Source organism: Nycticebus coucang, chromosome 18 (assembly GCF_027406575.1).
Source record: "Nycticebus coucang isolate mNycCou1 chromosome 18, mNycCou1.pri, whole genome shotgun sequence".
NCBI lineage: Eukaryota > Metazoa > Chordata > Mammalia > Primates > Lorisidae > Nycticebus > Nycticebus coucang.
This window is the reverse complement of record NC_069797.1, coordinates 79,158,664-79,174,065: the sequence shown is the minus strand read 5'-3', so window position 1 is coordinate 79,174,065 and position 15,402 is coordinate 79,158,664. Positions and strand designations below refer to the sequence as shown.

The following is a 15,402-nucleotide window of genomic DNA, read 5'->3' as shown; positions in this document are numbered from 1 at the left end:
CCCCTACCTTCTGAGCTTCTCAGAACCAGGACTTTGCTGGGGTCACTATTGCATCCTCATTCCTGGACAGAAAGTGTGTTCCCAGGTTCTGTAACCATGAACTCCTACCCTTCAACAATATTGTGCCACCTTAGGCATGCACCCTCACTGGCTCCATTTGGGATGGGTATAGATATGTATGTCAAAGTTGTTGTGTGCTTATAGGACCTTGGGATGATTCAAGGGGAAGAGATTTTGAGAAGAGGCCCTTTGCACATTTGTGTTTTTTTAAATTTTACTCTATTAGGCGGCACCTTTGGCTCAGTGAATAGGGCGCCGGCCCCATGTACTGAGGGTGGCAGGTTCAAACCCGGCCCCAGCCAAACTGCAACAAAAAAATAGCCAGGCGTTGTGGTGGGCGCCTGTAGTCCCAGCTACTCAGGAGGCTGAGGCAAGAGAATCGCGTAAGCCCAGGAGTTGGAGGTTGCTGTGAGCCGTGTGACGTCATGGCATTCTACCCGAGGGCGGTACAGTGAGACTGTCTCTACAAAAAAAAAATTTTTTTTACTCTATTTATGGTAGAGACAGGGTCTTGCTATGCTGCTTAGGCTGGCCTTGAACCCTTAGGCTCTTCAGTCCTCCTGCCTCAGCCTTCTAAAAGTAGTTGGGACTGTAGGTGCATGCTACTACACCTTGCTAAACATATGTGTTTGTTTTATTTTTTTTGCAGTTTCTGGCCAGGGCTGGGTTTGAACCCGCCACCACCTGCATATGGGGCTGGTGCCCTACTCCTTTGAGCCATAGGCGCCGCCCAACATATGTGTTTTTATGGCATCATCTCTGGGATCTGCCACATGTCACATCCCCTTTCCACTGTTGCCCTCCCCCTACTGGTGCCATCTCCTTTTGACATTCCAGTCCCTCTCTTAGCTTTATTCACCCCTGCTCTTGCTCACGACTTTTTTTTTTTGAGACAGAGTCTTAAGCTGTCTCCCTGGGTAGAGTGCAATGGCATCATAGCTCACAGCAATCTCTAACCTCCAACTCAGGCTCAAGCAATCCTCTTGCCTCAGTTTTTCTTTCTTTCTTTTTTTTAAGACAGAGTTTTACTTTGTCACCCTTGGTAGAGTGCTGTGGCATCACAGCTCAGAGCAATCTCCAACTCCTTGGCTTAGGCGATTCTCTTGCCTCAGCCTCTGGAGTAGCTGGGACTACTGGCGTCCACCACAACGCCCAGCTATTGTTGTTTTTTTTTTTTTTTTTTGAGGCAGAGTCTCACTATGTCGCCCTTGGTACAGTGCTGTGACATTATAGCTCACAGCAACCTCAAACTCTTGGACTTAAGCGATTCTCTTGCCTCAGCCTCCCTAGTAACTGGGACTATAGGCGCCCGCCACAGTGCCCGGCTATTTTTTTGTTGCAGTTAGGCCGGGGCCGTGTTTGAACCTGCCACCCTCGGTATATGGGGCTGGCTCCCCGCCCAATGAGCCACAGGCGCCGCCCATTTCTCAGTAGTTCTTTGTGTTCTTGGTTACCCCTCTACTAGTTTCCCTCAGAACAACCACCCAGCAGGGCACACAGCCTAAAGTTCTTTATTTTTTTTTTGGCCGGGGCTGGGTTTGAACCCACCACCTCCGGCATATGGGACCGGCACCCTACCCGCTGAGCCACAGGCGCCGCCCTTTTTTTTGTTTTTTTTTGAGACAGAGTCTCAAGTTATTGCTCTGGGTAGAGTGTTGTGGCATCATAGCTCACAGCAATCTCAAACTCAGGATCAGCAATCCTTTTGCCTTAGTTTTTCTATTTTTAGTAGAGACAGAGTCTTGCTTTTGCTTAGACTGGTCTCAAACTCGTGAGCACAAGCAATCCATCCACTTTGGCCTCCTGGAGTGCTGGGATTACAGGTGGAAGCCACGATGCCTGGCCAGCCTAAAGTCTTTTTTTTTTTGAGACAGATTCTCACTGTGTTGCCCTCAGTAGAGTGCTATGGTGTCACAGCTCACAGCAACCCTCCAACTCTTGGGCTTAAGTGATTCTCTTGCCTCAGCCTCCCAAGTAGCTGGGATTACAGGCGCCCACTATTACAGCAATGCCCGGCTATTTTTTGGTTGTAGTTGTCATTGTTGTTTGGCGGGCCCGGGCTGGATTCGAACCTGCTAGCTTCAGTGTATGTGGCTGGTGCCCTAGACGCTGAGCTATAGGCGGTGAGCCTTAAGCTACTAAGTTTGTTTCACAGCATTCTTCTTTTATAATTTTTTATTTATTTTATTTATTTTTTTTACTGCAGTTTTTTTTTTGGCTGCAAAAAAAACTCGCCACCTCCAGTATATGGGGCCAGCGCCCTATTCCTTGAGCCACAGGCACCGCTCCACAGCATTCTTCTTGTTATTTTATTATTTATTTATTTATTTTTTGCAGTTTTTTTTTTTTTGTCCCAGGCCAGGTTTGAACCTGCCACCTCCGGTATATGGGGCCGGTGCCCTATTCCTTTGAGCCATAGGCACCGCCCTTATTATTTTTTTTGAGACAGAGTCTTACTTTGTCATCCTCGGTAGAGTGCTGTGGTGTCATAGCTCACAGCAACTTCAATCTCTTGGGCTCAAGCAATTCTCTTTGCCTCAGCCTCCCAAGTAGTTGGGACTACACGTGCCAGCCATAACACCTGGCTTTTTTTTTTTGAGACAGAGTCTCACTTTATCATCCTCGGTAGAGTGATGTGGCGTCACAGCACACAGCAACCTCCAACTCCTGGGCTTAGGCAATTCTCTTGCTGGGACTACAAGCATGCACCACAACGCCCAGCTATTTTTTTTTTGTTGTTGCTGCAGTTAGGCCGGGGCCGTATTCAAACCCACCACCCTCTGTATATGGGGCTGGCACCCTACCTGCTGAGCCACAGGACCCGCCCTTTTTTTGTTGTTGTTATTGTTGTTTTTAGCAGGCCAGGGCTGGGTTTGAACTGCCAACCCCTGGTGTATGTGGCCAGCACCCTAACCACTGAGCAACAGGCGCCAAGCCAAGTTTGTTTTTTGAGAGAGCGTTTCACTTTGTCACCCTTGCTAGAATGCCATGGAGTCACAGCTCACAGCAACCTCAAACTCTTGGGCTTAAGCGATTCTTTTGCCTCAGCCTCCTGAGTAGCTGGGACTACAGGTGCCCACCTCAACACCCTGCTATTTCTTTTTTTTTTTTTTTTTTGAGACAGAGCCTCAAGCTGTTGCCCTGGGTAGAGTGCTGTGGCATCACAGCTCACAGCAACCTCCAACTCCTGGGCTCAAGCGAGTCTCCGGCTCTGCCTCCCAAGTAGCTGGGACTACAGGTGCCCGCCACAACGCCTGGCTATTTTTTGGTTGTAGCCATCATTGTTGTTTGGCGGGCCCAGGCTGGATTCGAACCTGCCAGCTCAGGTGTATGTGGCTGGCGCCTTAGCCACTTGAGCCACAGGCACGGAGCCAACACCCAGCTATTTCTTAGAGACGGGGGTCTTGCTCTGGCTCAGGCTGATCTCCAAGTTGAGAGCTCACCTGCCTTGGCCTCCCAAATGCTGGGATTATAGGCATAAGCCCCCACACCCGGTCCCTACACAGCATTATTGTGACAATAGATAATTGATACTAGGATTTGTTATATATATTAGGGGTTGTTCTGACCTCTGGTAGTACAGTAGTGAAAGAAACTAACAAGTCTTTGTCATGCTAGTACAGGGAGATGGCATAAAACAAGCAAATATAATAGATAAGCAAATAGTATGTACTATGTTAAGTGGCCATAAACCTTATAAAGCAAGATCAGAAACATAAAGAGAGTTGGGGGGTTTTGAAAGGTGGCTTTACGGGCGGTGCCTGTGGCTCAGTCGGTAAGGCGCCGGCCCATATACCGAGGGTGGCAGGTTCAAACCCGGCCCTGGCCAAACTGCAACCAAAAAATAGCAGGGCGTTGTAGCGGGCGCCTGTAGTCCCAGCTACTCGGGAGGCTGAGGCAAGAGAATTGCTTGAGCCCAGGAGTTGGAGGTTGCTGTGAGCTGTGTGAGGCCACAGCACTCTACCGAGGGCCATAAAGTGAGACTCTGTCTCTACAAAAAATAAAAATAAAATAATAATAATAAAAAAAAGAAAGGTGGCTTTACTAATAATCTGCCTAACAGATGAAAATACATACCAAACAGAAGGTAGAAGAAATAAAATCACAGCACACGATTGCCTCTATGAAGAGAAAACTCACCAACTACCCCTTTTTTTTTTTTTGCAGTTTTTTTGGCCAGGGCTGGGTTTGAACCTGCCACCTCCAGCATATGGGACCTACGCCCTACTCTGTTGAGCCACAGGCACCACCCCAACCCCCTTCGTTTTATTTAATTAATACACTGAGCTCCTGTAGCTCAGCGGGTAGGGTGGTAGCCACATATGCTAGGGCTCACAGGTTTGAACCGGCTTGGGCCTGCCAAATAATGACAACTACAACAACAATAAAAATATCCCAGCGTTGTAGCTGGTGCCCAAGAGTTTGAGGTTGCTGTGAGCTGTGACACCATAGCATTCTACCAAGGGCCACTTAGTGGGACTGTGTCTCAAAATAAATAAATAGGAAATAAAACGCCTATGGTTTAACTTGTTACCTCTAAGAATTCTTTTTTCTCACTGGGTGTGGTGGCTCACATCTGTAATCTCAGCAGTCTAGGAGGCCAAGGTCAGAGGATCCTGTGAGCTCACAACTTCAAGACCAGCCTGAGCAACGGTGAGACCCTGTCTCTACTAAAATAGAAAAATTAGCCAGGTGGTCTACTCTGGCTGAGGCTGGTCTCCAACTTGACAACTATCTGTTTAAAGGAATAGCATACAAAAGGTTGATCTCCACTTTTTATCTGGCAGGCACCTTTAGTCCCACCTACTCAAGAGGCTAAGGCAGGAGGATCACTTAAGCCCGGGAATTTGAGGTTGTTGTGAACCGTAACTCCAAGGCACGCTACACTGGTGACAGAGATTGTCTCAGAAAAAAAAAAACCTGAAGTCCCGGCGGCACCTGTGGTTCAAGGAGTAGGGTGCCGGCCCCATATACCGGAGGTGGTGGGTTCAAACCTGGCCCCGACCAAAAAAAAAAAGTGAAGTCAACCTTGATCATCATATTCCTTTTAAACAGGTAGTTGTCAGAGATTCTGTGTGCTTCTCTTTGCGTCCGCTTTGGACCTTGTGGCCTCTCCTGGGTTGTCCTCTGCGAGCACCGACACCTCCTCCTCCCCCCCCACCCCCGCCTCGGTTCCTCTCCCCGCTTCGGTTCCTCCCGCCTCTCCCCGCCCGAAGTGCCGCCGCGCAGGCGCCGAGCAAGCGCCTCAGGTGCACGCATGCGCGGGGCCGTCGCGGGGCCGGAACCTGATTTCCGGGTTGCGCGTACGGGGGAATGTGTTGAGCGCTGCACCCGGACGTCGGCGGCTGGCTGAGCCGGGCGGGCGAAGCTGGAGCGGCGGTGGCGGCGGCGGGGGGAGGCCGCGGCTGAGGCCGGGGCCGGGGCTGCGAGGCCCTTGGGGCGGCAGGCGGTGGCAGCCCGGGGCTTGAGTCCGGAGGCAGGAGCGGTCGCCATGGCCGAGAGCATCGTGAGTGCGATGGCCGGGCGGGAGCGGGGAAGCCGGGATGAGGCAGCAGATTTACCGGCCACGGCCTGCGGGGGAGGCGGGCAGGCGGGTCCCGCCGCCCGGTCCCTTCCCCTTTTTCGCCCTGTCTTTCTCCGCATTGGCTGGGCTTCCCTCCCGACTTTCACTCCTCCCTTGGTTTCTTTCTGCGCTTGTCCCTAACTGGACGATTTGAGACCCCGCTTCCCCGCCAGCCTTTCTGCGGGGAGTGTGGACTGTGCCTCAGAGAAACCGCCCTCCTTTCCCACCCTTCCCCGGTCTCCAGGAGACTTCTTGGTCTTCTTTGAGGGACCTCTCAGCCATGCCTCTTAAAGCCAGGGTTCCGACCCTCCCTAATCTCTTTCCGATTCTTTCTGCCTCCTCTCCCCGGTCCCGATAAGTGCCTTGTCATGAGTCACTAAAAGGAGGGCAGTTTCTGAAAATCGTAGCGTAGCAGAACTCCCGCCCAAGAGAGTAAGCAATGAAATGGAAACCACAGTAACTTGACGGTTGTCACCGGTCGGTTTCAGGGAAAACTTGACAACTACCTGTTTAAAAGGAATATCATAAAAAAGGTTGATTTCCACTTTTTATCTTAAATTAGGAATCGTCACACTCTCAAAGTCAAAAAAGTCAGTGAAAAAAATCAGAGAAAACCAGTCTTTCGTTAACTTGTGGATAGTTACTCCTCAGTAGTAAACATGACAGCAGAAAAAAAATAACAGACCAATTAGATAGAAGGATTTTGGCTAACATTGGGATTTCTGGGGGAAGCGAAGCAGGATTGGGTGACAAATACTATTCATGCTTTAGCACTGTAACAGCCTCTGCAGGTTTACCAGGTGTCCAGAATAGATCTTTGGGAAAACATAACTCTTGAATTTAAGGTTTTTCTCTCTAATGGCACTCAAACCTGTTTTTTTTTTTCTTAAGACAGAGTCTCACTTTGTCACCCTCCATAAAATGCGGAGGCATCATAGCTTACAGTAACCTCAAACTCTTGGTCTTAAGTCAGTGGTTCTCAACCTTCCTAATGCCATGGCCCCTTAGTACCATTCCTATGAGTTGTGACCCATAGGTTGAGAACAGCTGTCTTAAGTGATTCTCTTACCTCAGCCCCCCTAGTAGCTGAGACTGCAGGCACCTGCCACAATGCCCACCTATCAAACTTGTTTTAAAATGTGCTGTATATTTTGCCACTCATTTATCAGTCAGTACTATGATAATTTAGCTAAGTTAAACTCACCATGTTCAAGTGAGTTATTTCAGACGACCATTTTTTTCCACTGGTATATGCAAGGCTAGGCTCTCATTGATGATACTGTTAGATCTCTTGTTGAATTTCTCAGATTGTGAAGAATTACAACCTTTCTTGTTTTGAATTTAGAATTTAGAATTTTTTTTTTTGTAGAGACAGAGTCTCACTTTATGGCCCTCAGTAGAGTGCCGTGGCCTCACACAGCTCACAGCAACCTCCAACTCCTGGGCTTAAGCGATTCTCTTGCCTCAGCCTCCCGAGTAGCTGGGACTACAGGCGCCTGCCACAACGCCCGGCTATTATTTTTTTGGTTGCAGTTTGGCCGGGGCCGGGTTTGAACCCGCCACCCTCGGTATATGGGGCCGGCGCCCTACGGACTGAGCCACAGGCGCCGCCCTAGAATTTAGAATATTTTTATTTATTTATTTTTTTAGAGACAGAGTCTCACTTTGTCACCCTTGGTAGAGTGCTGTGGCGTCACAGCTCACAGCAACCTCCAGCTCTTGGGCTTAGGTGATTCTCTTGCCTTAGGCTCCCAAGTAGCTGGGACTATAGGTACCCACCACAATGCCCAGCTATATTTTTGGTGTTGCAGTTTGGCCGGGGCTGGATTTTAACCTGCCCCCCCTTGGTATATGAGGCCGGCACCCTACTCACTGAGTTACAGGCACTGCCCAGAATTTAGAATCTTTTAAAAAGATTTTTATGGGGTTGTATACCACCAATTCAATTCCCCTGAGCAGTGCTCTGGGCCTGTGTTTTTTTTTTTTTTTTTTTTTTGGAGATAGAGTCACACTATGTCGCCTTTGGTAGAGTGCTGTGGCATCGCAACTCACAGCAACCTCAAACTCTTGGGCTTAAGTGCTCTCTTACCTCAGCCTCCCAATTGGCTGGGACTACAGGTGCCTGCCACACAGCCAGCTATTTTTTTGTTGCAGTTGTCATTGTTGTTTAGCAGGCCTGGGCCAGGCTCGAACCTGCCAGCCTCAGTGTATGGTGGCCAGTACCCTACTTACTGAGGGAGGCGTGCCGAGCCTTTTTTTTTTTTTTTTGGGAGATAGAGTTTTACTTTGTTGTCCTCGGTAGAATGCTGTGGGATCACAGCTCACAGCAACCTCAAACTCACGGGCTTAAGCATTTCTTTTGCCTCAGTGTCCCAAGTACCTGGGATTACAGGTGCCCGCCACAATGCCTGGCTGTTTTTTTGGGGGTGTTGCAGTTGTCATTGTTGCTTAGCAGGCCTGGACCAGGTTCGAATCTGCCACCCTAGGTGAATATGGCCCGCATCCTGCCCACTGAGCTACTGGTGCCACCAGGACAGTACTCTTCTAATATACCCCCATACACACACACCATGTGTTGATGAATCTCACCAGGCTGCTTCTCCTCCTTGAAGGATTGAGTCAGATGTTGAAAGGTAAAGGGTGAGGATCGGCTTTAAGTTTCAGTGACTCAGGTACTGAAAGGCTGAAGATGTAAGTCTTTGTTTTTTTTTTTTTGTAGAGACAGAGTCTCACTGTACTGCCCTCGGGTAGTGCCGTGGTGTCACACAGCTCACAGCAACCTCCAACTCTTGGGCTTACGCCATTCTCCTGCCTCAGCCTCCCGAGTAGCTGGGACTACAGGTGCTCGCCACAACGCCCAGCTATTTTATTTTTGTTGCAGTTTGGCCGGGGCTGGGTTTGAACACGCCACCCTCGGTATATGGGGCCGGCGCCCTACTCACTGAGCCACAGGCGCTGCCCTGAAGATGTAAGTCTTTTTTTTTTTTTTTTTTTGTAGAGACAGAGTCTCACCTTATCGCCCTCGGTAGAGTGCCGTGGCATCACATAGCTCACAGCAACCTCCAAATCCTTGAGCTTAGGCGATTCTCTTGACTCAGCCTCCCAAGTATCTGGGACTACAGGTGCCCGCCATAACGCCCGGCTATTTTTTTTTTTTTTTGTTGCAGTTTGGCCGGGGCTGGGTTTGAACCTGCCACCCTCGGCATATGGGGCTGGCGCCCTACCCGCTGAGCCACAGGCGCTGCCCAAGATGTAAGTCTTAATAAAGCAGGACCTTGCCAGGTTGTACACTTAACTATCTTGTTTCATTTGCAACAGATAATTCGTGTCCAGTCTCCGGATGGAGTGAAGCGGATCACAACAACAAAGAGAGAAACAGCTGCAACATTTTTAAAAAAGGTATCTGTGACTGGGGTGTTTACCTCTCTTTATCTTCCAGTGCTGTTCCTATCTACACCTTTTTTCTTTTCCTCATTTACTAAGTTTTCGCGCTCCCAAGTTGTCTTTTATATTGCTTTCCTATATCATGGTTGGGTTAGATGTTTGTCACAGATGATCACTGCTCAAAATTATATGATCAAGCCAGGCACAGTGGCTCATGTCTGTAATCCTAGCACTCTGGGAGGCCATGGCACAGGCAGATTGCCTGAGCTCAGGAGTTCAAGACCAGCCTGAGCAAGAGTGAGACCTCATCTCTAAAAAAAATAGCTGGGCGCTGTGGTGGTTGCCTGTAATCCCAGCTACTCAGGAGGCTGAGGCAAGAGAATCACTGGTGCCCAAAAGTTTGAGGTTGCTGTGAGCTATGATGCCATGATACCCTGTCAAGGGCGACGAAGTGAGACTCTATCTCAAAAAAAAAAAATTATAGGATCAAGAGCTCAAAGGTAAGTATAAAAGTTGTTTCATAGGAGTAATATTTATAAGAGTGAAAATTTGGAGAAAATTTCAGTTTTCCATCAAAGGGGAATTGTTAAAAACATGCAGAATGGGGTGGCGCCTGTGGCTCAAAGAGGTAGGATGCTGACCCCATATGCCGAAGGTGGCGGGTTCAAACCCAGCCCCGCCAAAAAAAATAAATAAATAAAAAACATGCAGAATTGGCTCGGCGCCTGTGGCTCAAGTGGCTAAGGCGCCAGCCACATAACACCTGAGCTGGAAGGTTCGAATCCAGCCTGGGCCTGCCAAACAATGACAGCTGCAACCAAAAAATAGCCAGGCGTTGTGGCGGGCGCCTGTGGTCCCAGCTACTTGGGAGGCGGAGGCAGGAGAATCGCTTGAGCCCAGGAGTTGGAGGTTGCTGTGAGCTGTGATGTTACAGCACTCTACCCAGGGTGAGAGCTTGAGGCTCTGTCTCAAAAAAAAAAAAAAAAAAACAAAACATGCAGAATGATCCACTGGGTGTTTAAAAATATTAAAAACTGCATAAACACGTCTGTGTGAGAACAGAAACTGAAGCGAAAGGGTACAACCAAAATTCGAAATGGAAAATGGGCAATCCCAGGAAGAGGGCCTGTAGTAAGGAAGAGTGGCTTTTGCTTTATACTTCATATCAGAGGTTGGGCCAGCCTTCTATTTCTGTAAATAAAATTTTTTTTTTTTTTTTGTAGAGACAGAGTCTCACTGTACTGCCCTCGGGTAGAGTGCCGTGGTGTCACACGGCTCACAGCAACCTCTAACTCCTGGGCTTACGCGATTCTCCTGCCTCAGCCTCCCGAGCAGCTGGGACCACAGGCGCCTGCCACAACGCCCGGCTATTTTTTTTTTTTTGTTGCAGTTTGGCCGGGGCTGGGTTTGAACCCACCACCCTCGGCATATGGGGCCGGCGCCCTACTCACTGAGCCACAGGCGCCGCCCTGTAAATAAAATTTTATCAAACAAAGATATACTCACTATGTTACATACTGGCTATCGCCGCTTTGGGGCTGTAATGGTAGAGGTGAATAGTTGTGACAGAGATATCGTCTGAAAAACAAAGTATTTACCATCTGGCCCATCAAAGAGAAAGTTTGCCCACCTTTACCTTACATGTGTTTTTTTTTTTTCTTTTTGGGGACAGATTCTGGAGCTGTTGCCTGGGGTAGAGTGCCGTGGGATCATAGGTCATAGCAACTTCCAACTCGGGCTCAAGCAATCCTCTTGTCTCAGTTTTTCTATTTTAGTAGAGATGGGGGTCTCAGTTTTGCTCAGGTTTATCTCGAACTCATACGCTCAAGATATCCACCTGCCTCGGCCTCCCAGAGTGCTGGGATCACAGGTGTGAGCCACTGCACCTTGCTTTTTTTTTTGAACCTGAGTCTCACTTTTTCGCCCTGGCTAGAGTGCCGTGGTGTTATAGCTCACAACAACCTCAAACACTTCCTTGATTGATCATTAGATAGCTTGTTTGGGATGACATTGTCCAGCTATACTACCTGAAGTGACAAGTATTCTTAAGCCTGGATGAAGATAGAGATGTCAGTACTGTTGCCAGGCAGGCCAAGACTGTAAGACACTGTCAACCAATTTCAAAGATGGTAACATCTTAATATCTGATGATATGTTACCTACATTTCTCCACTTCACAGTTGTTTATGGATCTGGTTGTATGTCAGTAAATGGAGATTTAGATGTAGATTTTTTTTTTTTTTTTTTGAGACAGAGTCTCACTGTGTCACCCAGGGTAGAGTGTTGTGGTGTCACAGCTCACAGCAAAACTCTTGGGCTTAAGTGATTCTCTTGCCTCAGCCTCCCAAGTAGCTGGGATTACAGGCGCTCACTACAGTGCCTGGCTATTGTTTTTGTTGCAGTTGTTGGTGTTTATCAGGCCATGCTAAACACCAAAAGCAGTGATAGCCAATATGTAACACAATGAGTATATCTTTGTTCCATAAAATTTTATTTACAGAACTAGAAGGCTGGCCCTACCTCTGATATGAAGTATAAAGCAAAAGCCACTCTCCTTCAAACCCTCCAACCTCTGTGTATGTAGCTGGCGCCATAACCACTGAGCTATAGGCGCCAAGCCCTGAGAAGTGTTTTGTGACTTCTCTGAACATTGGTTCACTGAGCTTGTTGTTCCTGTGCTGGGCAGGCTTGATAACTGATGTGGGCTGTGGTCTCTATGGAAATTGATATTCGCAAGTGTGGTGAGATAGTTTGTGTTGAAACTATGTCATAGGATGTTTTTTTTTATTTATTTATTTTTTATTTTTTGTAGAGACAGAGTCTCACTGTACTGCCCTCGGGTAGAATGCCGTGGCGTCACACGGCTCACAGCAACCTCTAACTCTTGGGCTTACGCGATTCTCTTGCCTCAGCCTCCCGAGCAGCTGGGACTACAGGCGCCCGCCACAACGCCTGGCTACATAGGATGTTTTTAGAGTTCTTAGTTCCTTTGAGATCATCTAGTGCATCTCACTTAAGAATCCCTTCTCAGCAAGGCAAGGTGGCTCTCGCCTGTAATCCCAATACTCTGGAAGGCCTAGGCAGGTGGATAGCTTGAGCTCACGAGTTCGAGACCAGCCTGAGCAAAAGAGAAACCCCTCGTCTCAACTAAAAATAGAATAACTGAGGCAAGAGAATCTCTTGAACCCAAGAGTTGGAGGTTGCTGTGAGTTATGATGCCACGGCATTCTACCCACGGCAACAGCTTGATACTGTGTCTTAAAAAAAAAAAAAAAAAAAAAAAAGGTGGCACCTGTAGCTCAGTAGGCCGACCCATACACTGAGGCTGGGGGTTGAACCTGGCCAGGGCTAGCTAAAACAACAATGACAAGTACAACAACAACAAAATAGCTGTGTGTTGTGGTGGGCACCTGTAGCCTCAGCTACTTGGGAGGCTGAGGCAAGAGAATTGCTTAAGCCCAAGAGTTAGAGGTTGCTGTGAGTCTGTAGCACTCTACCCAGGGCGATAGCTTGAGACTCTTCTCAAAAAAAAAAAAAAAAAAAAAAGCCAGAAGTTGTGGTGGGTGACTATAGTGCCAGCTAGTTGGGAAGCTGAGGCAAGAGGATCACTTGAGCCTAAGAGTTTGAGGTTGATGTGAGCCAATCTACCAAGGGCAGCAGAGTGAGACTCTTCTCAAAAAAAAAAGGAAAAAATCCCTTCTCTATGAATCATTAGAATGTAATGCCCATGGGGGCAGGTTCACTGTAGAGCAAAGTGTCTGTCTCACTGATGCCCTTCCTCACCTCCAGTGCTCTTGGGCTTGTTCCCCTGAAACTGCCCTTTCCCAGTTACCTCAGGTCTTGCATGCTCTGTGTGAAGTGGCCTTAACATCCTGATCTTCATTAACCTCTTAGGAGTGTGTGATATGAGCCTTCTCCTTAACATTTACATTTTATTTTCTTTTTGTTTTTTCTTTTTCTTTTCTTTTTTTTTTTTTGTAGAGACAGAGTCTCACTGTATCGCCCTCGGTAGAGTGCCGTGGCGTCACACGGCTCACAGCAACCTCTAACTCTTGGGCTTACGCGATTCTCTTGCCTCAGCCTCCCAGGCAGCTGGGACTACAGGCGCCCGCCACAACGCCCGGCTATTTTTTTGTTGCAGTTTGGCCGGGGCTGGGTTTGAACCCGCCACCCTCGGCATATGGGGCCGGTGCCCTACTCACTGAGCCACAGGCGCCGCCCCTCTTTTCTTCTTTTTTTTTTTGAGACAGAGCCTCAAGCTGTCACCTTCGGAAGAGTGCTGTGGCATCACAGCTCACAGCAACCCCCAACTCCTGGGCTCAAGCGATTCTCCTGCCTCACCCTCCTAAGTAGCTGGGACTACAGGTGCCCGCTACAACGACCGGCTATATTTTGGTTACAGCCATCATTGTTGTTTGGTGGGCCCAGGCTGGATTCGAACCTGCCAGCTCAGGTGTATGTGGCTGGCGCCTTAGCCGCTTGAGCCACAGGCGCAGAGCCTATTTTGTTTTCTCTTTATAACAATGAAATAATACCTATACTAAGAAATGCTTGGGGCTGGGCATGGTGGCTCACTCCTGTAGTCCTAGTGCTATGGGAGGCCGAGGTGGGTGGATTGCCTTAGCTCAGAGGTTTGAGACCAGCATGAGCTGGAGTGAGCCAGAGTGAGACCCTGTCTCTACCAAAAAAAAAAAAAAAAAAAAAGCTGGGGGTGGCACTTGTGGCTCAGTGAGTGGGGTGCCGGCCCCATATACCAAGGGTGGCGGGTTCAAACCCAGCCCCGGCCGAACTGCAGCAAAAAAATAGCCGGGTGTTGTGGCAGGTGCCTATAGTCCCAGCTGCTTGGGAGGCTGAGGCAGGAAAATTGCAGAAGCCCAAGAGCTGGAGGTTGCTGAGTCCTGTGACGTCATGGCACTCTACCGAGGGCGGTAAAGTGAGACTCTGTCTCTACAAAAACAAAAACAAAAACTGGGCGTTGTGGCAGATGCCTGTAATCCCAGCTACTTGGGAGGCAAAGGGCAAGAGAATCGCTAAAGGAAGAAAGGAAAAAAACATAAATAAATAAAACTTCAAACTAAGATGGGTGAAAACCAGCTGAAATTGAAAGCAAAATTAAAAAAAAAAAAGAAATGCTTAGAAGGTATGGGGCAGCGCCTGTGGCTCAGTGAGCAGGGCGCCGGCCCCATATGCCGAGGGTGGCGGGTTCAAACCCGGCCCTGGCCAAACTGCAACCAAAAAAAAAAAAAAAATAGCCGGGCGTTGTGGTGGGCGCCTGTAGTCCCAGCTACTTGGGAGGCTGAGGCAAGAGAATCGCTTAAGCCCAGGAGTTGGAGGTTGCTGTGAGTGTGTGAGGCCACGGCACTCTACCAAGGGCCATAAAGTGAGACTCTGTCTCCACAAAAAAAAAAAAAAAAAAAAAAAAAAAAAAAAGAAGGTATGGGCAGCCAGTTGACTTGTATTAAAGCAGATGCCCAGGTCATAGTGAGGAGCAGAGCCAGTGCTGCAGAAGCCACTGATACCACCTTCCAGTTTCAGCCCCCCACTGACTGTATGGAGATTGTCCCCCCCACTTTTTTTTTTTTTTTTTTTTTTTTTGAGACAGAGTCTCACCTGTGGCCCTGGGTAGAGTGTTGTGGCATCACATCTCACAGCAGCCTCCAACTCCTGGGCTCAAGCGATTCTCTTGCTTTAGCCTCCCCAGTAGCTGGGACTACAGGGGCCTGCCACAACACCTGGCTTTTTTTTTTGTACTTGGCATTGTTGTTTAGCAGGCCCAGGCCGGGTTTGAACCCACCAGACCTGGTGTGTGTGGCTGGTGTCCTAATCACTGAGCTATGTGTGCCAAGCCCTCCCCGCCTTTTTTTTTTCTTTTTGGGAGCGTCTCAAGCTGTTTCTATGGGTATAGTGGTGAGGCATCATAGCTCACAGCAACCTCCAACTCAGGCTCAAGTGATCCTCTTGCCTCAGATTTTCTATTTTTAGTAGAGATAGGGTCTCGATTTTGCTCAGGTCTTAAACCTGTGAGCTTAGGCAATGCACCCGTGTCAGCCTCCCAGAGTGCTAGGATTATAGGTGTGAGCCACTGTGCCCTGCCTCCTCCTTTTTTATGTTTTACCACTGCAGTATGTGTCTCTAAACTTTAAGTTCAAATTTTCTTGTTTTTGAATTTAATATAAATGGAATCATGCTATGTATTGTTTTTTGTTACATTCAATTATAAATGGTTATATTTGTTTCTTTTTCAAGCCAAGTTTCTTGTTATAGTAATTACACATTAGGGTTACATTAGGTATGAATATAAAGTTTTTTTGTTTGTTTTTTTTTTTGAGAAGAGCCTCAAGCTGTCACTCTGGGTAGAGTGCTCTGGCATCACAGCTCCTGGGCTTAAGTGATTC

The 15,402-nt window shown here is 48.2% G+C and overlaps 1 protein-coding gene across 1 annotated transcript in view; it reads left to right on the top strand.

Moving 5' to 3' along the window:
* The first annotated feature begins 5,342 nt into the window (after positions 1 to 5,342).
* The window catches only part of NPLOC4 (NPL4 homolog, ubiquitin recognition factor), an 85,415-nt gene continuing 75,355 nt past the window's right edge, over positions 5,343 to 15,402 (top strand). The window contains exons 1-2 of the mRNA XM_053568082.1: positions 5,343 to 5,566; positions 8,942 to 9,022. Coding sequence (XP_053424057.1) covers positions 5,552 to 5,566; positions 8,942 to 9,022 — 96 coding nt within the window. The 5' untranslated portion in view covers positions 5,343 to 5,551. The remainder of the gene's footprint in view (positions 5,567 to 8,941; positions 9,023 to 15,402) is intronic.